The 24,213-nt window shown below is 48.9% G+C and overlaps 10 protein-coding genes across 10 annotated transcripts; 4 read left to right on the top strand and 6 right to left on the bottom strand.

Annotated features, from left to right (window-relative positions):
* Positions 1-599: 599 nt before the first annotated feature.
* Positions 600-1,374, bottom strand: BP5553_04202 (putative mitochondrial import receptor subunit tom-20; the record flags this gene model as incomplete). Its single annotated transcript, XM_032012825.1, has 4 exons — positions 600-716; positions 766-857; positions 909-1,260; positions 1,318-1,374. 4 exons carry the CDS (start codon positions 1,372-1,374, stop codon positions 600-602), a joined length of 618 nt encoding a protein of 205 aa, XP_031872518.1.
* Positions 1,375-1,651: 277 nt separating this feature from the next.
* Positions 1,652-3,841, top strand: BP5553_04201 (uncharacterized protein; the record flags this gene model as incomplete). The annotated part of the gene is made up of 4 exons (XM_032012824.1): positions 1,652-1,825; positions 1,903-2,463; positions 2,524-3,443; positions 3,493-3,841. 4 exons carry the CDS (start codon positions 1,652-1,654, stop codon positions 3,839-3,841), a joined length of 2,004 nt encoding a protein of 667 aa, XP_031872517.1.
* Positions 3,842-4,337: 496 nt separating this feature from the next.
* Positions 4,338-5,686, top strand: BP5553_04200 (uncharacterized protein; the record flags this gene model as incomplete). The annotated part of the gene is made up of 7 exons (XM_032012823.1): positions 4,338-4,496; positions 4,588-4,629; positions 4,692-4,797; positions 4,853-5,386; positions 5,434-5,506; positions 5,554-5,603; positions 5,664-5,686. 7 exons carry the CDS (start codon positions 4,338-4,340, stop codon positions 5,684-5,686), a joined length of 987 nt encoding a protein of 328 aa, XP_031872516.1.
* Positions 5,687-6,921: 1,235 nt separating this feature from the next.
* BP5553_04199 (Uncharacterized protein) lies at positions 6,922-8,075 on the top strand (the record flags this gene model as incomplete). The annotated part of the gene is made up of 2 exons (XM_032012822.1): positions 6,922-6,939; positions 6,999-8,075. 2 exons carry the CDS (start codon positions 6,922-6,924, stop codon positions 8,073-8,075), a joined length of 1,095 nt encoding a protein of 364 aa, XP_031872515.1.
* A 724-nt stretch (positions 8,076-8,799) lies between these two features.
* On the top strand, positions 8,800-10,383 carry BP5553_04198 (Uncharacterized protein; the record flags this gene model as incomplete). Its single annotated transcript, XM_032012821.1, has 1 exon — positions 8,800-10,383. One exon carries the CDS (start codon positions 8,800-8,802, stop codon positions 10,381-10,383), a length of 1,584 nt encoding a protein of 527 aa, XP_031872514.1.
* A 305-nt stretch (positions 10,384-10,688) lies between these two features.
* BP5553_04197 (Flavoprotein) lies at positions 10,689-13,126 on the bottom strand (the record flags this gene model as incomplete). The annotated part of the gene is made up of 2 exons (XM_032012820.1): positions 10,689-12,991; positions 13,075-13,126. 2 exons carry the CDS (start codon positions 13,124-13,126, stop codon positions 10,689-10,691), a joined length of 2,355 nt encoding a protein of 784 aa, XP_031872513.1.
* Positions 13,127-13,834: 708 nt separating this feature from the next.
* Positions 13,835-15,292, bottom strand: BP5553_04196 (uncharacterized protein; the record flags this gene model as incomplete). The annotated part of the gene is made up of 1 exon (XM_032012819.1): positions 13,835-15,292. One exon carries the CDS (start codon positions 15,290-15,292, stop codon positions 13,835-13,837), a length of 1,458 nt encoding a protein of 485 aa, XP_031872512.1.
* A 1,217-nt stretch (positions 15,293-16,509) lies between these two features.
* BP5553_04195 (Glutathione S-transferase) lies at positions 16,510-17,846 on the bottom strand (the record flags this gene model as incomplete). Its single annotated transcript, XM_032012818.1, has 4 exons — positions 16,510-16,617; positions 16,677-17,126; positions 17,247-17,576; positions 17,637-17,846. 4 exons carry the CDS (start codon positions 17,844-17,846, stop codon positions 16,510-16,512), a joined length of 1,098 nt encoding a protein of 365 aa, XP_031872511.1.
* A 509-nt stretch (positions 17,847-18,355) lies between these two features.
* On the bottom strand, positions 18,356-22,014 carry BP5553_04194 (Activating enzyme of the ubiquitin-like protein; the record flags this gene model as incomplete). The annotated part of the gene is made up of 4 exons (XM_032012817.1): positions 18,356-19,093; positions 19,140-21,126; positions 21,179-21,552; positions 21,655-22,014. 4 exons carry the CDS (start codon positions 22,012-22,014, stop codon positions 18,356-18,358), a joined length of 3,459 nt encoding a protein of 1,152 aa, XP_031872510.1.
* A 767-nt stretch (positions 22,015-22,781) lies between these two features.
* Positions 22,782-23,514, bottom strand: BP5553_04193 (Peptidylprolyl isomerase; the record flags this gene model as incomplete). The annotated part of the gene is made up of 5 exons (XM_032012816.1): positions 22,782-22,809; positions 22,881-22,922; positions 23,140-23,200; positions 23,260-23,324; positions 23,390-23,514. The coding sequence occupies 5 exons, from the start codon at positions 23,512-23,514 to the stop codon at positions 22,782-22,784; spliced, it is 321 nt and encodes a 106-aa protein (XP_031872509.1).
* Between the last annotated feature and the right edge of the window lie 699 nt (positions 23,515-24,213).

Here is a 24,213-nt window from a genome sequence, read left to right as displayed (position 1 = left end):
TCGTCAGGTGGAGTATTATCGTCAAGGTGGAGGGCGCTGAGAGTGACGGTGAGGGCCCAAATATAGGTGGTTGATGTTGTCTTGATTCAGGAGTATGTTGACTTTCCCCATTAATTATCATGTCGCGAAAGACGCGGTTCCTGGACCCCTGCATGCCCCGGTTAAACTCCGGTATGCGAAACCGGGAGCGGCTTTGCCAAGACACTCCAAAAAGGGGTTTCGGTGTACGTAGTAGCCCGGCTAGTGTCCTGCTACTGGGTCTGGTAAAACGATGTAAAGGTATCAAATATTGAGCTGACGTTATTGATCCCATTCGGCTTTTAATACAGAGTACAAACTCGAAATCAACCGTTGATGGCACTATGTGCAGTCACAGCTGTTTCGTAGTATGACTTCATCCCTCTAACATTACATATCCTACTTGTACCTGGCTAGAGCCAGGAAGTGCGGCCACGCCATAATAATATTTACAGTTGTACAGACATAAAAGCACAATACAATCGAAGAAATGCGCCGGTGCCACATGTATGTATCCAGGTCGCCCAAAAAAACCGGCCAAACAAAGAGTGGGGAGTGTTTTATGCCAGCCAAAGACGCCCTTAATCCAGTCCTACGCTAGGTATGCCGCTATCAGAGCCTCCAGTAAAGGATCCAACATTCAAATCCTTATCCGATGCAATCATTTCCGCAAGCAAGTCTAGAACCGGTTTGGGGACCTAAGGGATTAGTTAGTAGGTCTCCTTATAGGAAGGTTGTTGGACTCACGGTCTTGTCGTAAATGGAGATCAGATCAGAGGGCTGAGGATACACCTTGAGAGCCTTGTAAAAGCAAAGAGCGGCTTCAAGATTGTCGAGGCCTGCCATCGCGTCAGCATATAATCCAAAGCAGTTTCTAGATGTTAAAATACCATCTCCACTCAATCCCTCTCCTTTGGCGACTTGTTGCATGAAATAGGCTTCCCGTTCCTCCACATCGCTAGGGAAACCTTCCTCCTTCGCCTCCTCGACTACAGCTCTGACGGCTTGTCTTTGTCTAACTGTATGGGCCTCAGCTTCTTCCTTCGCAGCTCGCGCCTGCCGTTTAGACTCCTTCTTCAGTTGCTTTCTAAAGTTGGGATCCGTTCGCCGGCGACGGTCAAAGTAGACAGCACTTTGGCAGAGGTTAGCAGTGTCGAACGGCGTTGTCAAAAACACATCACTCAAGAAATCGAGATATAGTCCATGAATAAGACAAAGAGGGATGTTCTGCGGGAATACTAACTATGCTGGTAATTGTTAGCTGATGTCAATGAACTCGAGCTTGCAGCACTAACCTACGAAACCTGTCGCAACGGTGGCGACAGTGGCCGCGACAATTGTTGGAGTATTAGGCATAACGGCTAACTTCAATGATGAAGTCAATGCAAACAAGTGCCGGGTATATAACGGATGGGCTTAAGGCAAGAGCGTTGGTGGAAGACCTCGGGTTGATCAAAAAAATAGTTTATACAGGATGGAGCTGCAGACTAGGGAATTTGTTCGGGCGCGCAGCAACAACCAAGTGCGCAGAAGCTCAACCCCCTTGGCCACTCACGCAACTACAAATAGCGGCGAGACGTGAAGGCTGGAATGAATAATAAGTCGACCCTCAAATTCACCCATACCTAGCAAGATGTCGGAATCAAGGGGGATATCGCTCAGGACGAAAAGAAAGGGCCGACCAGCAATAAGTGCACCACAGCAAGTCTCAGGGCCGATTCCACAGTCTGGAGGTGCTCCACGAAGCACGGGGGGGAAGCCTTCGTTTGATGGGCCTCCTCCACCGCGACCACAGGCAGGAGGAAAGGTAAGAGCAAAATGATTACGTTCTTCTAGTATTTGTGAATAATTTGCTCAGCTTTCTGACATGTTCTTGTTCTTTAGACGTCTGATCTCGTCAAGCGAAGATACTCTACGAGGTTCAATAACCTCCCGAATGGCTTCGATGCCACTAAACCGCCCATTCCTTCCGTTCCTCAAATATCCGGTCAATATGCACCATCTGCTGATCGTGTACGGGGTCCCTCGCCGGCGAAGGGCCCAGGATTGACTGTGGACGTCAGAGCCTTGCGAGACCCAAACCTACGCGCGGAGAAGTACATTGCTGGCCTCCTCGGAAACGCCTCTGAGCAAGACATTGAGGAATATCAGCAAGCGTTGAAGAAGATGCGAAATCGGACATCCATTGATCTTCAGCAAAATGTTTACCAAAATCGAACGCAGTTTATTAAGATTAGTAAGGAGGCGGAGAGACTCAAAGGAGAAATGCGGGCTCTTAAAAACCTCATGTCTGAGCTGAAATCCAACACCACGGCGCTCAGAGCGGCTTCTTCACAAGGATCTGCGGAAACCGAATTTGACGCTGGATTCCCATCCACATTAAGCAAGAGGGATAAGAGAAGCTCGGTGGCAGACCGAACCGCTATGTGGAATTCACAGCTTCAGGTATGCATCAAGCAATAGATCCTTGGTCCCACCACTCAATGGCATACTAACCTACCTCAGGCTCTATGGAAAGCCGTTGAAGGTTCCCAAAAGTTCCTCCCTGCGCTCCCCGGTCGTCACGTGGTCCAAAACGCTGGGGACTGGATCGAGCTGGACAGTGCAACGTGGAAGGCTCGTCGCTCAATGCATATCTTCCTTCTAAATGATCATTTGCTTGTGGCATCCAGGAAGAAGAGAAAGATAGAGGGCAATAATGTTGACCCCCGACAAGCCTCCTCCAAGCTTGTTGCAGATCGCTGTTGGCCCATATTGGACATTGAAATGGTAGATCTAGCTGGCACCACCGAGTCAAGCAACAGCAGAAACAAAGTTGCGGATGCAATTACTATCAGAGGTGTTGGACAAGAATCCTTCACTTATCGTACAGAGAAACCCGATGGTACAGACAAAGCTTCCCTGATGATGAATTTCAGAAAGGCCGTCGAGGAGCTTCGGAAGGGTCTTCGGTCAGAAATGGAATCGAGCAACAAAGCCAAAGAGACCATCAATTATTTCGCCTCACGCGACCCTAGCTTACTCAAGAAAGCTGAGCTGTTTGAGACATTGTCGGACATCAAAGACATGCTGATTGAAGTTGATGGGAATCAGCAAAATTTACGCTGGGTAGAGAGCCAGGTAGATGAGCTCGATATCGACATCGCTCTCCAACGCTTCGATGCGGCCGTCCAGCGTGTCGAAAGGCTGAATGCATTGGCCAAGAGCCTCAAAAGTAATACCGTTGCGCAGGACTTTATCAGCTTCAAGGCTGACGAACGAGCAACGAAGCTCGCGGGACTTATCACTCGTGAACTTGTCGATACACACAATGAGTTAAAGAAAACGAAACGGAATGTTAACTGGCTAGCACGGCTAGGCTTTGAGGATCGTGCGAGGGAAGCATATCTCGAGGCCAGGAGTAATATTATCCAGAAGCGATCCAGGTACGCCACTTCTAACATTGTCATGTTTTGTCACCTACTAATTCTACAGGCAATGCATTTTCGAAGGGAATCTTCTTCAGTATATCTGGGAATTGTCATTCGTGTACTTCACCATCATCCGGAATACTGTCTCCATCTTTCAGACTTGCTTCCCGCCTTTGCTCATGAGTGCCTGTGTTAAATGGGCTAAAGAGCAGGTGGATGCATTTAATACTACTCTTTCACGCCAATTAAGCAGCACTAATCGAGATGGAGCTGTCTGGAAGGAGTGCATGAATCAAGCAATGGAGCATGCAAAGATGTTAACGGAGGTTGGGCTGGATTTTAAGAGCCTCATAGGGCGCGATCCGCTCCCGGACAAACCTCAAGACGGGCCGGTTGGGTTAGGCTTAAGTTAGGATCACCAAGAGCAAACATGGGGGTACTTAGCTAAGGTATATATTTATATTCGTTATCCAAAATAAACTGCTGTTACCGACATATATGCTCCATACTAAGATGCCCATAAATAATGCTTGTTTGCCCCCTTATTGAAATTTGATAGACCCCACGCATGCCTCCTTGCCGAATTTGCTCATCTAACACAAGTCGCGATGTGGTAAGCGAGAATTCAGACTTGGATGGCGAAGCCCACCGCCAACCTGAACTTCAGATTAACATGCCCATCGACCATCTGTGATACCCACGTAATACATTCCCCCTCACCTTTACAGTGTCCCAAACCACCCTTGACGATTTATACACGCCAAATTCCGATCCCAACCATACCCATCGCGCGCAAACTCTGTGTGGGACGATATCCTATCGCGCGCCCCTTGTCCCGGTGTCAAGCTCAAGCTCCCCGCTGCGTAACGACCTTTCCAAAACGCGCTTCAACACACGACAGAGAACATCATGGATACCAATATGGAAGATGTTAGCAGAGCGCCGGAGCCATCGCGGCTATCCCCCGCATCTGAACCAGCCCCAATACCAACCCTCGACGGGTGGATTGAGTGCCTGATGCAATGCAAACAGTTGGCCGAGGTGGACGTACAAAGGCTCTGCGAGAAGGTATGTACAGGTCGCAGACCTCGGTGGCATACCCATAGCGAGAATGGACTGCAGTGCCATTGTTTGAATCGAGTCCTAACGTCGCGTCCAGGCACGAGAGGTTCTGCAAGACGAGTCGAATGTGCAGCCGGTGGTAAGACCTCCCAGATAAGATCATATCATGCTGCATTTGTCAGGCGCTGATGGTATCTCAAGAAATGTCCAGTAACCGTATGCGGAGATATCCATGGGCAGTTTCATGATTTGATGGAGCTTTTCAGAATTGGGGGGCCGAATCCAGATACCAACTATCTCTTCATGGGTACAGACATCCCCAGGAACCACCAGACAAGCAGCAGGCTAATGCCAGAATACAGGAGACTATGTTGATCGAGGATACTATTCAGTCGAAACAGTCACTCTGCTCGTCGCGCTCAAAATCCGATATCCTCAACGCATTACGATCCTACGTGGCAACCATGAGTCCCGCCAAATCACCCAAGTCTACGGCTTCTACGACGAGTGCCTTCGGAAATATGGAAATGCCAACGTATGGAAATACTTCACAGATCTATTCGATTACCTTCCCCTTACCGCCTTGATCGATAACCAAATATTCTGCCTCCACGGAGGTCTCTCTCCCAGTATTGACACGCTCGACAATATCCGAGCGCTTGATCGCATACAAGAAGTGCCACATGAAGGTCCTATGTGCGACTTGTTGTGGTCAGATCCAGATGATAGATGCGGATGGGGGATATCGCCTCGAGGGGCTGGGTATACATTTGGTCAGGATATCTCAGAGGCGTTCAATCATAATAACGGGTTGACTCTGGTTGCAAGAGCGCATCAGTTGGTCATGGAGGGTTATAACTGGTCTCAAGACAGGAATGTGGTTACGATATTCTCTGGTATGTCCAACTTGTTTAGAGATGGACAATTTGACTAACTCCTACAGCTCCCAATTACTGCTACAGATGCGGCAATCAAGCAGCCATCATGGAGATCGATGAGCATTTGAAATACACTTTGTAAGTAAACACCACCAGACTCGACAAATCTAGCTAACAAATCCCAGCCTGCAATTTGACCCCTGCCCAAGAGCAGGCGAACCGATGGTTTCACGACGTTAGTCATTCCTCCTCGTTAACACCAAACCGAATAGAAACACATGCTGACATGAAACAGGCACCCCTGACTACTTCCTATAAACGGTAAATATCACAATGATAACACTTTTGGTGAATATTGCCGCGAGTTACCAACATGGTACAGAAAGCAGTGACGAATGTTTGTGTGCGAGTAATGACCACAGCATACATTCGTGGGACATGGGTTGTGACGTGGACCCATTCTAATTGTCTGATATGGAACGTTCTGTAGACTTGCATTAGACTCTTATATGAATGCAAAAAGCCTTTGATGTCTAGGGTAACGGGTGTTGGTTCGAATAAAGTGATCATCGCTTTTCTAATTGGTCAACAGCTGATAATGTCCTCTGGTGTACTCTCATAACACTGATTCCATGCGGTTGTGCAGCCCGAAGCGCTGCAGGCCGCCTTCCTACAGTAAACGTTGTTTCATCCATCTCTGAAAGGCCCTAAGAGATTTTCTTTGTTAAAAAGGCAGCAGGACGTTCTTAAAGGATCCCTCCTAAAATCTTGTCCTGCGCTTGTATCTTCTCGACAATGGACATATCAAACACAGATACTCGACTACCTCCAAGTTCTTGCTACTTGTTACGAAGCGAAGCAAAGGCCCCTTTAGATTTGGCAACTAACTACCGGTAGTAGCAACGATGTTCTACAGCAGAACAATGGCTACTTGGGTACATTAACAATGACAATAGTTAGCTAATCGCAACGCATCTCGGACATCCGACTTGCGCCAGTTGGTCAGCAAAACGTCGTTGGCATCACTCCTTTGGCAAGTTCGGATGATAGTTGGGCAAGCCATCGGTGCACAATGTTCGCCGTCCCCCGACTTACAAAGCCACGCCAGCACGCAAATGGCTAAGCCAACGGGCGTGTGACGTAAACCCTCGGTCTCGCGCTTTCGCGTCCCCGACATGGCCATTGTGTACTTGAAGCTTCGCAGCTCTGTAGCACTGGAGGTCTCAAGTTGCTGTGCGCCACTACGTGCCATGGCTTTATTCGGTCCCTGGTATAGAGCGAGCTTGCAAGTTGCAACATCGAGGAGCGAAGGGCGGCTGGGCAGGCGGGACATGGGAGATGAGACAAGATATTATAAGTCTGCGCGTCGCCTTGGTTCCCGTTAATTGACACCCAAAACCACGGCAACGACCACGATATATCAGTATTCCACCGCTCTAATAGTTGCTTTGTTCTGCCTATTCATGTAAACTCCGGCAACAAGACCGCTCCATCACCTAGGTGGAACTTCAACTCGGATATACATCTCGCAACCCCTTTCCAGACTTTCTGAAATGTCTTCTACTGGAGCAGTAAGTCGGCCTCGTTATAAAGGGGTCTTGCAATACATACTAATCCGCTTTATGTACAGAGCAGCAGCTCACCACACCCTCCACCTCAACCAGACCATGGCCCTTATCTTCCAACAACCGCCGGCATGGGAGGCCTCCCGACCAGGAGCGTTGACGATCCCATCACCGCCGTCTTCCTCGCGCTCTTCGTCTTGGGAGCCGTGTCTCATATGACAATTCTCCAAGTAAACCTTCGGCGAGGCAAGAAATTCATTATCTCCGGCCTACTGTTTGGGTTCTGCATGGCTCGCATAACGACCTGTACCATGCGACTTGTGTGGGCAGACCATCCGACCAATATCAACGTAGGAATAGCGGCTCAAGTCTTCGTTTCGGCTGGAGTTCTACTTCTCTTCATTATCAACTTGATTTTCGCCCAGCGTCTCCTAAGGGCCTTGCATCCCGGGTGGGCATGGGCGAGGTGGCTCTCGCTGGGTTTTAAGCTCTACTATGCCTCGATCGTGCTTATGCTCGCTGCCCTCATCACCTGCACAGTTCAAAGTTTTTTTACGCTCTCAATCAACACACGCCGTATTGACCGAGATGTCCAGCTGGTTGGCGCTACATACTTCACAGTCGCGGCTTTCCTACCAGTCATTATCATCCTTCTCGCATTCATCCTTCCTAAAAAATCCAACGTGGAAAAGTTCGGCGAGGGGCGATTCAGAACCAAAGTCTTCGTCCTATTGTTTTCAACCATCATCTTGACACTGGGTGCCGCATTCCGAACTGGAACAGCCTTCGTCCCGCGCCCGCAAACCAATCCTGCGTGGTACCACTCAAAAGCATGCTTCTACGGCTTCAATTTCGTAATCGAGATCATCGTCGTTGCACTTTACGCCATTATTAGGGTGGATAAGCGGTTCCATATCCCGAACGGAAGCCGTGGGCCGGGTGACTACTCTAGCGGCGGGAATGTTGGGCAACAGAATAAATCAAGTTTTGCAGATAGAGTTTTGGATGAGGACCAGGTCTTCGGGCGTGAGGATGGGACCTTTGAGTTTTTTGAGAAGCGGAATGGCGGGGTTGAAATTAATCGTTCCCGTGTCAGTGCTTCAGGCCCACCGCCTGGTTCGAGGCAATCAGGGAACCATTGAGTGATACCGTTATGGGGATGTCCTGGTATTGAGTGGTATAGTTGGCGCTGAGCGTGCTTGTTGATGTATAAATTGGCGTTACCTAGATGCACAAAATACCCAATAGGAGCCGCGTCTCTCCTGCATTGTTGTATGAGTACGAATAATGCTAGGTTGGCGAGTAAGTAAGAGTAGGTAGTCAACCCATCTATCAATATCAAAATCAGTATACTATAGCGTTTGCTATAGAATTTAATTACAAATTGTGCTTACATGTTGTTTTTGCTCGTATCGCTCCTGATCTGAAGGAAATAATAACACATGAAAGTAATACAGACGGTGTCCTATTATGCCCAATAACTCCCTGTAAACTCTAACTGTATTCCATCCTTTCGTTTGTTTTTGTTGGTGGCTGTGTGTTAGGCCCCTCAGGGCCTTAGTTTCCTCTGAGTCATGCTGTTTCTGCTCTGTTGATCTTGTTAATCTTGTTGATGTATCTATTTAAGCCGATCTACTCGGTCGTCTCCTTCTACCATCAAGGAGTCTCGAGTGACTTTCATCCATCACGTGGTCATCCCTGTACTCAGGCCGCTACGCGAAGAAACCCGCCTTCAAATTCTAACTCCGCCCTCGCATTCTATGGAACCGCACTCCACCCTCCACCATCACCCCAATTGATACGTCTACGCAGCCACTCGAAGGTGTCCCTAATCTCTAATCTCTAATCGAGGTCGAGGTCAACATCATGTCTCTGGCATCGCAAGACAGTGCGAATGCCCGGTCGCCTTTTCCGCAGACAAACCAGACCCCGCGGCATGTCTTCCAGGCGCAGTCCATTCCCAATCTTCCCACCCCTCAGCCATCACAGCAGCAGCAGCAGCAACAACAGCGAGCGGCCTTCCCTCGACCAACGCAGGGAGGCATACGACCACCCGTCCAGCTACAACACAAGTCCCCGTACGCTACACCCTTCACGCCGAACAATGCTCAAGTCCAGCCAGTGCCACTGCCGCCTCGTCAGGGTGGCATCCAGAATGGAAGCGGTGGGGTGGGAGTTTCGGCGGAGCAGCAAATCGCTCAAGGTGTTTTGAGTAACCCGTCCTCGGGGTCTGGCTCAAACACACCCCAAAGAAGGCCACCGCCACTAGGCACGACAATCCATATGCCACCGCTGGGCACCCCACAGTCCCAATCGATGAGCATTCAGAATCCATCCATGAGCGTTAATCATGCCATGAATCCGACCCCCATGAGCCAAACCCAACAAAGACAATCTCAAAATGCATCCCCATCACTACAAAGCCTCAGTGCCCAGAGACCAACCATGAATGCATCGCCGGTGGGATCAGCCATAGGATCACGCCCTCAGGATGTCTCCCCAAACGACACTCAGGATTTGTCGATGATTGATCCTCAACTTGCTATCGATCAACAGCTCACTAGTGTCAATAACTCCATGCTCACAGCACCAGGACCATCGAGTCCTCCTGCCTCTGGCCCAGTTGCCCCGGAAGACATGCTCACTCCTCCTCCAGGAGGAAGCTACCCTACCTTCGAAGCCTTATTCGCAGCAGCCCAAGCCCACGCTCTCTCCCACGGTTACGCTTTCGTCATCGGTAGATCCAAACGAGACAACAGAGGCCTGAAGAAAGTCTTCCTAATCTGCGATCGTGGGGGCACAAATAAAGAAAAGGTTGCTGGCGAACAGCGGCAACGCAAAACCAAGTCCCGAAAATGCGGCTGCGAGTTTGGAGTCTTTGGACTCGAAACAAAAACCGCCTGGATTCTACGAGGCCGCCACGATGGTGAACATCTACAGCACAACCATCCCCCAAGTGAAAGTCCCACTGAGCATCCAGGGGCAAGGAAATTAGACCCCAAAGCCATAGCAGCCGTCAAAGCCCTCGAAGAAAACGGTGTCTCCGTAAAAGAAACCCTCGAAATCCTTCACCGCGAAAACCCTACGGTGCGGTATCTCCCGAGGGATATATATAACGCTCGTGCAGCCATAAAACGTGACCCATCACGCGTCGAAGCCTCAGCCATGGAAGAACTACCCACATTCTACAAGAAACCCCCCATGACGTTTGAGGAGAAATTGCGGGCGGAGTTGCGGACAGAGGTGGCGAATGCGCAGGCGGAGACGGAGAAAGTGAGAGAACAGTGGAATAAGGAGGTTGAGGACCTGAAGGAGCAGTTGAGGATGAAGGATAAGATGATCAAGAAGTTTGAGATGTTCATTGATATTTGTAATGAGAGGGTTATGATGCAAAGGGAGAAGTTGAGCCAGGGAGAGGGAGAAGGAGGCGCGAGTAGTGCTGCTACTTGAGGAGATCTTGTTGTGCCTTGAGCGCTTTGGTTCTACTTGCATTTTGGGTCTATTTGGTTCATGTTGGCGTTTGTGCCTTGGGGTGTGGGGTTCATTGGGGTTTGCTAGGATAGCTATGGTTGGATCATTTTGCGGGATTATTGGCTCCTGTTGGTTGGATTTTGTTTGATTGCTTCCGATCAGCTGGTTTGTAGCTTATTTATGAAACCTTCAACCACACTTTGCTATAATACTGAAGTACCTTGTTTCGCCTTCCGTCCTTAACGCCAATATAATACCTAAACATCCGGCATCCGATTTTTCACTCACTCACCCCCTACCACAACCACCTCATCCTCTATCTCCTCTTCTTCTTTCTTCACAGGTAAAGGCACTTTGTTCTTCCCCTTCCTATACACCCTCTCATCCCTCGGATCAAAGCCCCCATTCCCCCAGAGCGCCCACTCCGGCGTTTCCTCCCCCATATATTCCTCGGGTCGGAATGGCTCACCCTTCTCAAGTAACTCAAAAAATCTCTTATAATCAATCCTTGTACACCATCTCCCGCTCTCATTCTTAAACCGTTCAGACGCAATCAGCACGCAGCAACTATGTGCGTGTTCCGCCGCAATGCCATACCCTAACCCGCGTTTATTAAGCGCGGCAGTGAGGGCCAGTACAAATTCTTGGATTTCAGAATAGAAAGGCACATTGGCCATGGTGAGGCCAGCGGATGAGGAAGTAGACGTCCCGCAATACGTAACGCCTTTGATCTCTACAAAGCACGGTAAACCCTGTTCCACGAGCCTTGCGTAGCCTTCGACTTCATCATCGATATTGAATCCTTTCACGAGGGTGAGACGGAAAACTGTCCGCTGTTCAAATCGTCGTTCGCGTAGGATATCTAGACATGCATTAAACCGTTCCCAGAAATCCCTATGCAGAGGCCTGTCGATTTTCCGGAGCGATTCCCGATTCGAGGCATCGATTGAGACGTAGAGTTGTGTTACGGGTGTGAGGGCAGCAAGCTGATCCGGGTGTTGGGCGTTGCAGACGAGGAATGATGATATATGTTCGTTATGCAACATAGCCAAGAATTCATTGATATGGGGGTAGAAAATCGGTTCCCCCACAAGACTGAGCGCGCAATGCCTAATCCTCATCGCTTCAGCGAACCTCTCGGCCCTCACGCCCGGTACTCCCCGCAACATCTTGATCTTCTTATAATGGCCGGCTTTCACGCCTGTGAATATCATCTCAGGGGGTTCGACGACCCAGCGCCATGTTGTGCCGACGGGGTTAGTCCCGTGGCGCCAGCAGAAGACGCATTTGTTTGAGCAGGAGAGGGATGGCGTTGTCTCCATGCATTGATGCGAGGCGATGCCGTAGAAAGAGTATTTGTAGCAGGAGCCGCGGCCTCGAAGGGCGGATTTGGTCCATCGGCAGATTTTCACACCCGAATGGGAACCTACAATTGTATAGCCCTGTTTGGTGAGCGAATTGTATGTGGGAGAGTTTTTGGGCACCATCTCTTTGATTATTGCTGGGGCTTCCGGTTTTCGGGACTTTTTGCTGTAGGTGGTGAAATCGACTTCAAGGGGTGGTGACGGGTCAGCGGAGGGTTTGTCTAATGATCGGCCAAGGTCCTCCAGGTCATTGAGGCTGTCCTGCTTCTGCGCTTTCGTTTTTCGTTGGGCAACGTCCTGTTCTTGGAAAAGCACCTCGTCGTTATCATCATCGTCGTCAACATCTTCCACGTCACTCTCCACAGCATCTCCACTTCCAGCGACCCCTTCTCCTAGCCCTCCAGTCTTAGCAATATGGAGGATCACATCTTCAACTCCTTCCTTCCATTCCTTCAGCCGCTCCGGACCATCGGTCTTGGCATCGCAAACTCCAAGCGGAAATGCCCTTCTCCTTCCTGTCAATTTCGCCATCCATTTATCAACATCTCTCGCCTGTGAACAGAACCCCTCTTCCTCAGTCGGCCAACCCTCCCTATCGCCGAATCCAAACACCGAATAACCAAGCAACGACGATAGAGGTGCGGTGTCTATCCGGAAATCATTATGCGTCTCCTGTAAATGCTCGAGAAAATTGTCGAGGACGGTATCAATGTTGTAGGTAGGGATAAGTATTAGGTAAAAGTACTGTGTGTTGGGTTCGGATTTCGGCGGATTGATAAAGTATTCATCATAATCGATGTAGGATAGGTCAAGGATCTCTGGTTCGAGGAAAGTGGCAGAGCTTGAAAACTCTTTGATGTTATGTGCCAGCCCTTCGGTGAAAACTTTGGCAGTTTTCTCGGTGGTGGTGGTCAACGACGAAAAGAAGACTAGCACTTGGATCTTTTTATCACCAGACTCAATATCATCTTCGGAGGGCTTGCTCTTCTTAAGACCTCCAACAATTCTTCGAGGGGCCTTGATTTTCTCGATGCTTGTCTTCTTGGTGAGTTCGAGAGGGGCAATCGTTTTCTCGGCGGGAAGGCTCGGAGATGTAGGAGGAGGGGTCTCGGAAAGCTTTTCTCTAGGTTTTCGTAGGCGTAGGATGGTTCGAACAATCATAAGCACCGTGAAACTTGCGAGGACTATGGGAATTCGATATAAGTGCCATAATTCCACAATATCTATCTTAGTTAGCAATTGCGTTTCCAATTAAACAATTTATAAATTCCCCCAAGAGGAAGTGAGATTGGAGGAAGCTACATACCACCTGTATCCAGAGACCATGAGGGTCCGAACAACCCATTTACATTGTCCATATTGAGGAGATATAGACAGCTAGTTGTCGCAGTGTCTTGTCTGCAGTCCGCTTATCCCGATTTTACGGCGGGGGTTTTACGGTGGGGATACTGGACAGATAGAGGCGGCCGCTAGTGGGTTTGGCCTCGCCTAAGGTCTCCGGGGCTCCCCCCTGAGCCAGCCCCTTTAAACTAATTGTGAGGTCTGGTAACATTTGCATTTTTCAAAACAACGCTTCAACACTTAATCTCAATCCTCAGTCTCAACTTCAGTCAACAGCTTTGATGATAGTACTTTACATTTATTATGCACATTTTTCTCGATACAGGTGAGGGTTGAGGCTGGGTAATGGCTCTAATGCACATTTCTACAGTTTATAAATTCACTTCTATAATATAACATTACAACTCACTTACAGTTTTATATCGTGCTGCACATTTTTATGTTTAGATGAAGCCGGTAGGATTTTATAGAATGAAAACGTTTTACTTCTTACGACACAAACTTATTTTATACAATGGGGAAAAGATAAAATTTGCGAAAATCTTACAAACGTCTAGGCAGATCCTAGAGTACAAAGTGGCAGAGCACAGCTCTACTATTCATATAAAATGAAACTTTGAAGCCCCGCGAAATATATGTGTCAAGATTCTCCTCCATGTAAAAAGCTCAACAATCTATGCATTCGTGATCGCCCTATAGAAGCTCCCCGTGGCTGCGATGACGCATCAAGAGCCCTCCGGGGAGTCGTCATATGGTCTATAAATTCTTACTCTCTTCGCCAATCTCATATCTCTCCTTCTCAGCCCCGTAGGCTGAGATTGCCCACAAACTCCAAATTCAGCCTGACACCCAGCACTACAATATGCATCGCTGCTCCCACACCATCCCTTATCTGAGCAACAATCCCCAAACTTGCTTCCCTTGCATGCCTGTCCCAAGTCCTTTCCACATTGCCCATCTTGTGAAACTTGAAGAGATGAGGAGTTTGGAGCAGATACTGAAGATGAAGGTGACGCTGGGTTTGCGGCCGCTACACTTGCATATGGAGAAGGTGCCGATGCCGCAGATGATGCTGGGCTTCCAGCCGATACACTTGCGTACGGGGGAGATGCCGATGCTGCAGATGGGGAAGGAAGTTCTACTCCTGACTGCTGGGGCGGCGTCAAAATCTTCCCTTTATTAGGCGGTCCGTTGAGCTGGTTCCCTTGGCATGCGGTTTGAATATCTTTGCACTTTTGTTCCCAAATACGGCAGTTCTTCGAGCCCGTAGGAGGTGACGAATCATAACAGCTCTTAGCTTTGCCATAACACGTTTCAGAGGCGTTCGAGCAGCCAGCTTGGTCAGAATACGAGTTCAGCTCAGCTGCCCACCAATTCGCGTTCGTCAGGACCACATTTGAAGGAAGCAAGCCCTCTGTTTGCTGCTCCACGGGTTTGGTATCGACAGTTGCACTCACTCCAGACTTGTATGCCCCCGGTCCCGGCGTATGGTATGGCAGATTTAATGTGTAGATATTAAAAAGTACTGCTGGATCAGATATATTCGTGTATCCGGGGATCTTCACGGTATCCTTGGGGAGGGCCGTTGCGGTCGAGTTAATAAATATCTGGGCGCACCCAAGGTAGAATTGCGGATTGGGGGGATTCTTGTCAGATTGATGCAGAGCCAAAAGTTCGGGCCGCACAAGGTAGTATCCGCCAGCCAGGTTATCTGGAATCTGGGCGGAGAGGACGCCATTGTTTTGCATGAGCTTCTCGGTGCACCATTGAGAGGTGGTCTGGTCGTAGCCCTCATCCCAGATTTTGAACCACCCATCGCCCGTTGCGGGATCATTGATAGCTGATTTGACGTTCTTCATGTAGACGGCGCAAGGCCCCTTGTGGATTGGATCTAATGCTCCCGGTTGCGATGCGTCTGCATATTCTCGAAAGACAAAATTCAATTTCGCTGCGCGGTTCGTAGAACAGACTCGCGCAACCCCTTTCGTGCCATCGAATCCACAAGCCATATCACTGCTTGCTAGATCGTTGACGGGATCTGTTGCATTGCTTGGCGTCATCGGCATACGGACGCAGGTCCCATCGCCTTGGTCAACGCCGTCCACGAAAAGTGTCGTAAAGACAGTATGAGCAGCAACAGTCTGGAGCGCTGCTAGAGCGACAGTAAGTGTAGAGATTCGCATCGCGATCTCTTTTTATTGGGTATTGAGAGATTGTCCAAATAATTGTATGTTGGAATTTGTACGCAAAATCGAACGAAGGTATGGAGGATAGATGTTTGCAAATGATGCAAGAAAAGAGGGTTCAAATCAAGGCGCTGCCGAGGTTTATATAAAAATTTATAAGAGAAGAAGAATAGAATGTTAAGAGTTATTGATATGTTCCTGTCAATAACAAACGAGAGCTCTGAACAGATACTGAATGTAATTTTATTCCATTCACAAAGGAAAATAGCTGTGACCGGTCTTAGGAAAAGTACTTTTAGCGCTAGATACATTACCCCTATTCTCCCTCCCCTGACCTGGGCCGTAGCAATTAATGTCTTACTCACATATCCCGATATCCTGCCAGACTTCTCGAAGGATAGGTATGTGAATGTTGAGGTTGGGAACACAAGAGTTTCATGTGGGCGAGGAAGCGGAAATTCCAGGCCAATGGATGATGTCGGGCAATTACAGACTTAGCGGCGCCCCTTTTTAGTGTGACCAAGCCCCTGCAAATTGCAAAGGACAGCGCGAAACAGTGCTCTAGTCCTTTGTCCTACCTACCAATGCACCTTTATCTTTAGACCTCCGAAATACTCAGAAGTATTCGTGTTATTCACCACATCAACTCGCTTAACTGCATCACCCCATTCCTCAGTATAAAGACAGGCGGCCTCCTTTCTAGAAACCTTTCTTTACCAAGGTGCCTATACCCCACAAGCACATTTCGCTATCCCGGCAAACACCAGCGTGCCGTCGTGTGCTGAATATAATACCAAGTTGTCTTCTCGGCAATTTCTGTAAGGCCCTACTAGTAGTGTAATAGATAATTGGTCTCAGTCTGTGAATTCATACCTAGGTAGGTATTAAGTTTAAGTAAAATAACATTATTGTCAAGATAACAGTAGTTGCCAAGTTAGAGACCGTTTGCCACTTAAATACCATGCTTTTATATTCTACTCATTAGTAACACATACCTACCTGTAGGTAGTTAGTAAAATTATATAACAGCCTTAAATTTAAAAGAATTCCTATAATAAAGCATTTATTATACGAAAAACAATGAAACACAGTAATTCGCATTGTGGACGGGGAGGCTGGGGTGGAGGGGGGCCGGCGTGGGAGTGACAAAAGTATGTATGAGGGAGAAAGTGAATTGGAATTTGTCGCAGACATATTATATTACTACAATTACTTTACTTCTTCCCTGCCAGCGCCAGCGCATACTTCACAGCCGGAACCTCCTCATCCTCCTTCAGAATCGGTGGCTCGGGACCAAGGGGTGTGATGCTGTACGGGTTGATCTGCAAATACTTATTAACATGTCGGGTCCACACGTAGCATCCATAGAGAAGGCACTTACATTCGTATGGCTCTTAGTATAATGGCGTTTAATATGCGTAAACTCGGTCGTATCCTTGAACGCCGGAACATTCCAGTAGAGATGTCTCAACCATTTGTGAATATGCGGGTATCCGGAGCGAATATCCCGGATGTTTGTCTTGAAATGCTGGACGTAAACGGCATCGAAGCGCACGATTGTTGTGAAAAGTCGGACATCCGCTTCGGTGATATTCTTGCCAAAGTAGTATGGTCCTGCGGACTCGGTGAGGTGTTTCTCGACCCGGTCGAGGGAGGAGAAGAGTTGAGTGACGGCTTTGCTATATGCTTCTTCGGTGGTGGCAAAACCAGATCTGTAGACGCCGTTGTTGATGTCGTTGTACGTCCACTCATTTGTAGCGTCGATGTCTTTTTGAAGATTTTCGGGAAACAGGACTACATTGCGGTATTTCTCGTCGATCAAATCGTCGAACTGTATGTACCCTTGCTGTCAGCTCCTATCCTTCTTTTATTCCCAGCCTTACCTCATACGTCGTAGGGGCATGTGGGAATCTGCAGCGCAGTGTTTCAAACTCAACATGGACAAACTAACCTCTGTGTAAAGCATCCTAATAATCTCACTACTCTCATTGCTGACAATCTTCCCCTGCTTGACATCATACAGGGTCGGGACAGTAAATCGACCCTTATATTCCGGATCAACCTGGAAATAAAGATTTCTCAAGTGAGTATATCCTTCATGTCCTTTTACCGGATCCGCAGTTACATTATCGCCTGGTGCATCCTTGTCTTCTGGTGTTGCGAACCGCCATCCCCTTTCCCCCATGTGCCAATGTACCGCGGTATACGGAATAAAATCTTCGAGGCCTTTGAGTTTGCGTACGATGAGCGTGCGGTGGGCCCAGGGACAAGCGTAGGAGACCTATTACGAGAGCGAATGATCAGCTGCTGAATGCAATGGTTTGGGGACGGAGGGAGTTACATAGAGGTGGTATCTTCCTTTCTCTGGTGGGAATTCTCCCCCCTTCTTAATCCAATTCCTGAATTGCGATTGTCCTCTCTTAAATTCGCCACTTTTATCATTTGGGGCGACCCAGTTCGTGATCTTCTGTTCTTCGGCCTGTGGTGTTGCTTCGTTAGCCCCGCGTCTTGTTTTCATTTCTCCCGGCATCCCATGCACAGTACGTACCATTTTTGAAAAGCTACTCGATGAGAATAGACGGACGGTGTTTTTTGGTAGGTGGGTAAAGTTCACAGATAAATTAAGAAGTGATCTGTAGAGCATGAAGGGTCTTGAGCGGAGGAATGGCTGTTTTCTGTGCAATTGGAGAGGGGGGGGTATGCCGATTAATATATGGCATCGCCGGAATGCAAGATATCGATGGCATAATGCCGAGTAATGCGCGCCGTGGCATTGCTGGGGTGCTTGATAATGATGACTACTCATGACGGCATCCAAGGCTGACGTGGGGTCATGACTACTGGGCCTTGTTCGCTTACAATAAATTAGTCAGTCACATCACTCAGTGCTCAGCGCCAAGGTTCGATACAAAGCATTTTCTATTTTGTAAAAGGCATCGCCATATCGATGTCAGACGCTTTCTCTCTAGTTCCCTTCACTGAACCAACCAAAAAACAGTTTTCTGTAGCATAACCGGAATCCATCATGTAGTCGTCACTCAAAAACAATAGAATCCACCGCTAGTTACCCATCTTCATCATGATATAAGGAACCTCGACATCCTCGCCGCTCTGGTCCTCCACACAGATCTCAAAGATGACATTCTTCTGGTGGTCTGGGATTGGCTTCTTCGAGATATGGGCAACAAGCTCGCTCAGCTTCATTTGATATCTGTCCTTGAGTTTGGATGGCGGGAAGAAGCTAGCATACAAGAGACTAACCCCGGAACTCAGCATAGTGATGTCGAGTCCCTTCTCATCGAAATGATTTATTAGTTCTTGCAGCGTAATGTTGTCAACCTCAAAACGATCCCAAAGTTTGTCGATCGCAACGTCACCAGTCTTTCCTTTGTACTTGTCCTTGGGGCTGCTAATAGGTTCGCTGAAACCGAAGAAAGGCAGTGCAAGGTTGATGAAGCCATTCTTATATTGCTCGATATCGCTCTTTCCGTCAATGACTTTATAAAACTCCAGGATGACAAGTCCCGTAACGAGGGCAGTTGTCGTGGCGATAGCGGGGATGATCTTTCCGGCAATAAATTTGATTTTATGCCTATCAGCGAGTTCGATCTTGTAGTTCTCCGCACGTAAGTTGCTTGCCGCTGTGATGAAATCGATATGATGGTTCGTATCATCATCTTTCTCGAATTCAACTGGTTGAAGCTTGAAGCCTGCCAATTTCTTTGGCTCTGGAAGTTGGCTAGTGATTTTCTCTAGCTCTTCGCTATCATTAAATGCAGAGGCATTCGCGTTTGGATCCTGCAAATGTTAGAGGGGTTTCCCATAGTTGAGAACAAGTACTTACGGGCTCACTATCATCAGCCTGAATCTTTACGCCAGCATTTGGTGAAAAGTCTGGAATGATCATGTTGTCCAACACCTTCTGAATCATGCCTGCGTCCATATCCTTGGTGTTGATGCCGTAGTTGAAAGCATGAAGGTTAGCTCCTGAAACGATAAAGGTCCAATGGAACTCATTCTTAGGGTCGAATTTTAATGGATCTGGAGCACGCTTTGGTCCTGACCAGAAGGGAGCTCCGCTTGACGAGGTTGAGTCTTTGGGGAAGTTGTACAATAGTTGCTGAATGGCATTATTGTACTGCTTTTCGAACTGCAAACGAGCCCATTTGATGCAATCTTCCACGCTCAGAGGCTTATCCTCTACTAAGAAATCACGGATCATCTCGAGCGTGGCCTTCTCGTTACCGCCCTGCTTTAGGGTTGTCTCAAGATAATTTGGTTGGTTGAGGTAGAGATTTACGGTCTCAGCAGGCTTGACGAAGTAAGACTCGAATAACTCTCTAGCCCAGGCAATGGTATGCTCAATCTTGTTCGGGAAGCTTCTCAACGTGCACATCGGGAATGATTGCTCAGGAGGATCTTGCGAGCTAGAATAAGATTCTGTCAGGTGAGGGATGATGACTTGAGTGTTGCCCTTGGTGCCCAAGGTACCGCTCTCTAAAAGCGGCTTTCGGAAGAACACACATCTGCGGTCAACGTATGTACGAGCATCAACATTGTCGAGCGCATTCGTGACTCCATCCAAAGAATTCCAGAATTCTTCGTGGAAGATATGCTCCGTATCTTGCCCTACTCGGTCTCGCATTGTGACGATATGACCTTTCAAATCCGGGTTCATTTCTTGGACGGCGGTAGCAGCACATTCACTCTTCAACTGCCCTACATCCTTAGGCCGGAAGAGAAACTGGCGGTTGAGATTACTCTTCTCAATCGAATCCATATCCGTAACGTGGATTTTTCCCTTGGGCCCAACGCCAAGCCCAATCATAGCCCAATTCTTGAGCATTTCACAACCAATAGCACCGGCACCAACTAGGAATTGGGTAACGTTCCCAAGTTTCTCTTGGTATTCCCTACCGAAAACCGCGATCTGCCCATCGTATCTAGAGTTTAGGGGTTTGCATAACTCTTCTGATCGGGCGGCGCTGGCAGGTAGTGATTCCAAAGAATCGAAGTAGAGCCATTGCTTAATTGGGTGGAATTTACCGGAGACTGCCTTTAAGACTTCTTGAGCAGCAAGACCGCCGAAGAATGCTGCCATCGGACTCAGGTCACCTTGGGCCTCATAGCTCAGTTCCAGGAGGAGTTTCTCGTCCAACTCCACATCCAACTTCTCCTGCTTCGCAAAAGCATTTGCAGACCCGACCACAATCGCAGCATCCTCCTTGTGCATAGGTCTGGGCAAATGTCCATGTTGCTCCGCAAATGCATGGATGGCTTGAAACCCGATGTGTAGCTGCTGCGGGCGGTCAAACTTGGCATAATCGGAGATTAGGAACTCGGGATCTTTGAGCGATGCAGACATAGGCTTGAAGTCAATGAATTTGGGCATCTTCACTTGTTGGTAGATACCGCCCTTCTTATACGTGCCCAATGATGAGACATCGCCAATTGAGAACGTATATGGACCCTTCACTGTGATTTTCCGTGGCTCTGCACCGTTGAGAGCCTCCATCCCGACAAGCTCGGTAAACGTGACAAAGTCGCCATCTTCCAGTCCGTGTCTCGTCTCATCCAGAGCCGACACCAATCCCTCCTCGTCAATACTAGCAACTATTCCACTGACTGGCGCTTCGCCTGTGGAATCTAAAACAGTGAAATCTTTTCCAAAGTCGCAGAATATTGATCCAAACAGGCCAAATGTATCCGCCACCACGAGGTATATGCCTTTTGAGTGTAGGTAGTCCCCAATCACAATTTGGTCCTTGATAGGAGTGTTGGTGAGAACGACCACTTGGTATTTATCGAATTGGGAGAGATCGGTGATTAGACTGTAACAATCCTGTTAGCGGGGAACGTCCACTCGGGCAAGGGGATGCTCACCTGCTAGATTCATGCACTGAAACAGGTGTATACGCGTTCAGCTCAGCGACTCGGGGCACCGTAACTTCTGCTCTGGATTTCCCCACATCATCAAGACGGAGGAAAAATTGCGAGGAGAGATCGGCGATAGCAGCAGGTGCGGGGTCGTAAAGTGTGAGGCTCTTAACGCCAGCCAGGGCGATGTTCTTCGCAATTTCGACACCCAGGCCCTTCAATCCAACAATGAGCACATTCGAAGCACCCATACGCTTCATGGCCTCGTGTCCGAGAACGTAAAGCTGTCTGCTGTATAACGACTCGTCGATCTCGGTGCTGCCTACCACCGACTCGTCCACCTGCATCTTGGTCTCCATGTCGACGTCTCCTTTGGCGGCCTGTACGAACGAATCATTAGCTTTTTATCTTTACAAGTGAAAGCAGTAGAGCCATAGCCTAGAACGGAACATGCTCGGTATGGTAGCGGCATAGCAATGCACATCTTCGGAGGGAGCCAACTCACCGCCATGGTCTTCTTTTTCAGCTGGGGATACTCTACGTGGGATAACCTGCGCTTTGACGACTTGTTCTGGCTCTCGCCGTCGGCTGTTTGCTGGGAGGGAATCTTGACGTTTTGTTTGTTCGATATCCCAAGCAAGCTCGAGTTCTAGGTCCCAAAAGTACCCGACCTTGAACTGCTTGAGTGGAGTGATGTGGCAGAGACGGGAATGAGGGTATGGTATCAGAACGAGACGAGTGAGTCCTATGGAATAGTTCTTAAACGCGGTGAAAGGACGAAGAGAACGAGTCGAGGGTGAGCTGGCAGTTAACTGTAAGATGGACTTCGGTCCCTCAGTCATCACGCCGAAGCCTCTAGAGCAACGGAGCTAATGACATAACCAAACGGGTGCACATCACGTGCACGTCGCCGATCTGTCAGGAACCGCCGCCACCTCAGGCAGCTACAAACGGCTATCTGCAAGTACCTAGGTACCTTGTGCACTCCAGCTATGGATAGGTCCGAAGCATACATATAGGTATGCCTCCTCCAAAGTCGAATAATCACGCAATATACATAGCTCTCTATAGTATTTGCTATGGTGCCATGCCTTTTAACATCTTCACCTCCGGTTGGAACATCTTGTGCCATTACTTGCGTATTATGATTATGAATCGGGTACACAACAGACCGGCGCACTTGTCAGGCGGCTAATCTTCGGCAGCCCCTCATTCACCCCCACTATACGTAGTACATACGTAAGGTACATAGGTACATACTACGTATCGTGTCACAGCCCTCCTAAGGCAAGCAAGGCAACGGCGAGGGACGTGCTACACAGATTGCAGCACAACAGCATGGCTCTGGTTCAGTGAGGATATCAATATCATTCAGTGTGCTTCGCTCTTGTAAGACTTGTGCGACCAGCCATCTGACTAAGGGGGGCGCAGAGCACACTATCCGACGAAGCGGTATTTGAATTTTCAAGATGATCACAGAGCGCGTTTTGCAAAAAATATTTCCGTTCAATTTATCCGATCTGATATTTAGCTACCCTGCTATCGGCGCTAACCTGAGCGACCTCGCCCTAGGACCAACCAGATGAAAGCAACCCCCGGAGTCAGAGATTTACTGGACCTTCTGGAGCTCGACGTCGCTGCAGAGTGTTAGAAAGCAGTTGGTGGGAGGTTGTGTTTGAGTTGGGGTTGGGGTTGAGAAGATACTTACAAGATGAGGGAGGCATTGGGTGGGATATGACCCGGGAACCCGCTGCATAATCACGTCAGTCTACATCTAGACAGTGGAGCGTATATCGAGAGGTCTGCGGCGCAGCTTTGGGAATATAAAATGATAACCATTGGGTGGGGAGGGGGTTTCCTACCGGTCACCATATGCATAGTCTCTGTACATAGCAAAACGAACATATTAGCCAGGATTCTTAAACAATTGTATAGGACATGGAAGAGGGGGGGGATAGGCCACGCACGATGTGATATCCAATGTTGCCTTCTCGCCTTGTTTCATGGTTGTAACACCCTCATCCCAACCTGGTATTGCCAGTCAATAGCCGTCCTGCTCTGTTTGCTAGAGGATGCTCCCAGCTTACCCTTAATGACCTGCCCGGTGCCAATCTGGACAACAAACGGACCACGGCCAACGGACGAGTCGAATCTGGCGAGGGGGCAAGGGTCAGCCTTCTAGAACCAGCACGACGATTTGACATGAAAATGACATACTTCTCGCCCTTGTTATCAGGCTTGGTGGTATCCTTTAGGTAGCCCGTGTACTGGATGGTGACTTGCTGGCCTGGCTTGGGGATCGGGCCGGTGCCCTCTTGGAGAGTGGTCTTTTGGACACCCATTGCGGCGGTAGTGGTTGTAAATGGAAAGCTTCGAGGGGTGGAAAGGGCGGGAACGGAACGGCGTGTGGGAGTGGCAGTGGTAAGGGTAAAAAGCGGGCGGCGAAGGGGACGTTGTGCAAGAGAAAGGGAGAACATGTATGCGGGAGCAGCGGCAAGAAAGGCGAAGGAGTCAGGACCTTTATAATCAATCAGTGGTGACGTTCTGCCCGAGACAGGTCGAGTCCGGTAGTTCTCGCCCTAGAGTCCTAGACGACGGTTCAAAACAGCGAGTGGTTTCCGGCTAGCTTGTCCACCACCCCCCATCGGGCAGTCGACCTTCCCTCCCCTTCCATCTTCCATTCCTTACACTTACTCTGCCCTATATCTACGACTTACGCAGCTCTGCTTATTAGATGTGCGCAGGGAGCGCTGCCCCGTACCCCGTTACGAACCTTGGGTGCGCTGGCTGGGGAGTCTGGCTTGGGAGTCGGGTCCAAGACCCAGTTGATATGGGTACAGTACTGTCTAGAATCATGGATACGTCTTGGCCAGGATTACTCGAGATTCCCGCCGCGCCAGGAACGTCAAACCATCGACTCTTGCGACGAACCAGCCGTTCAGCCCAAGCCCGCGCCCAGGACGATCGCCCCCCGCGCCAACTGGTTATCGCCATTGCCGCCACAAATCAGGGACGGTGGTGTTCTATGGCCGCTATGGAGT

The sequence above is a fragment of the Venustampulla echinocandica genome (genome assembly GCF_003357145.1).
Source record: "Venustampulla echinocandica strain BP 5553 chromosome Unknown scaffold_1, whole genome shotgun sequence".
NCBI classification, from domain to species: Eukaryota; Fungi; Ascomycota; class Leotiomycetes; order Helotiales; family Pleuroascaceae; genus Venustampulla; species Venustampulla echinocandica.
The sequence above is the reverse complement of the archived record's forward strand: the minus strand, read 5'-3'. Positions and strand labels throughout refer to the sequence as shown.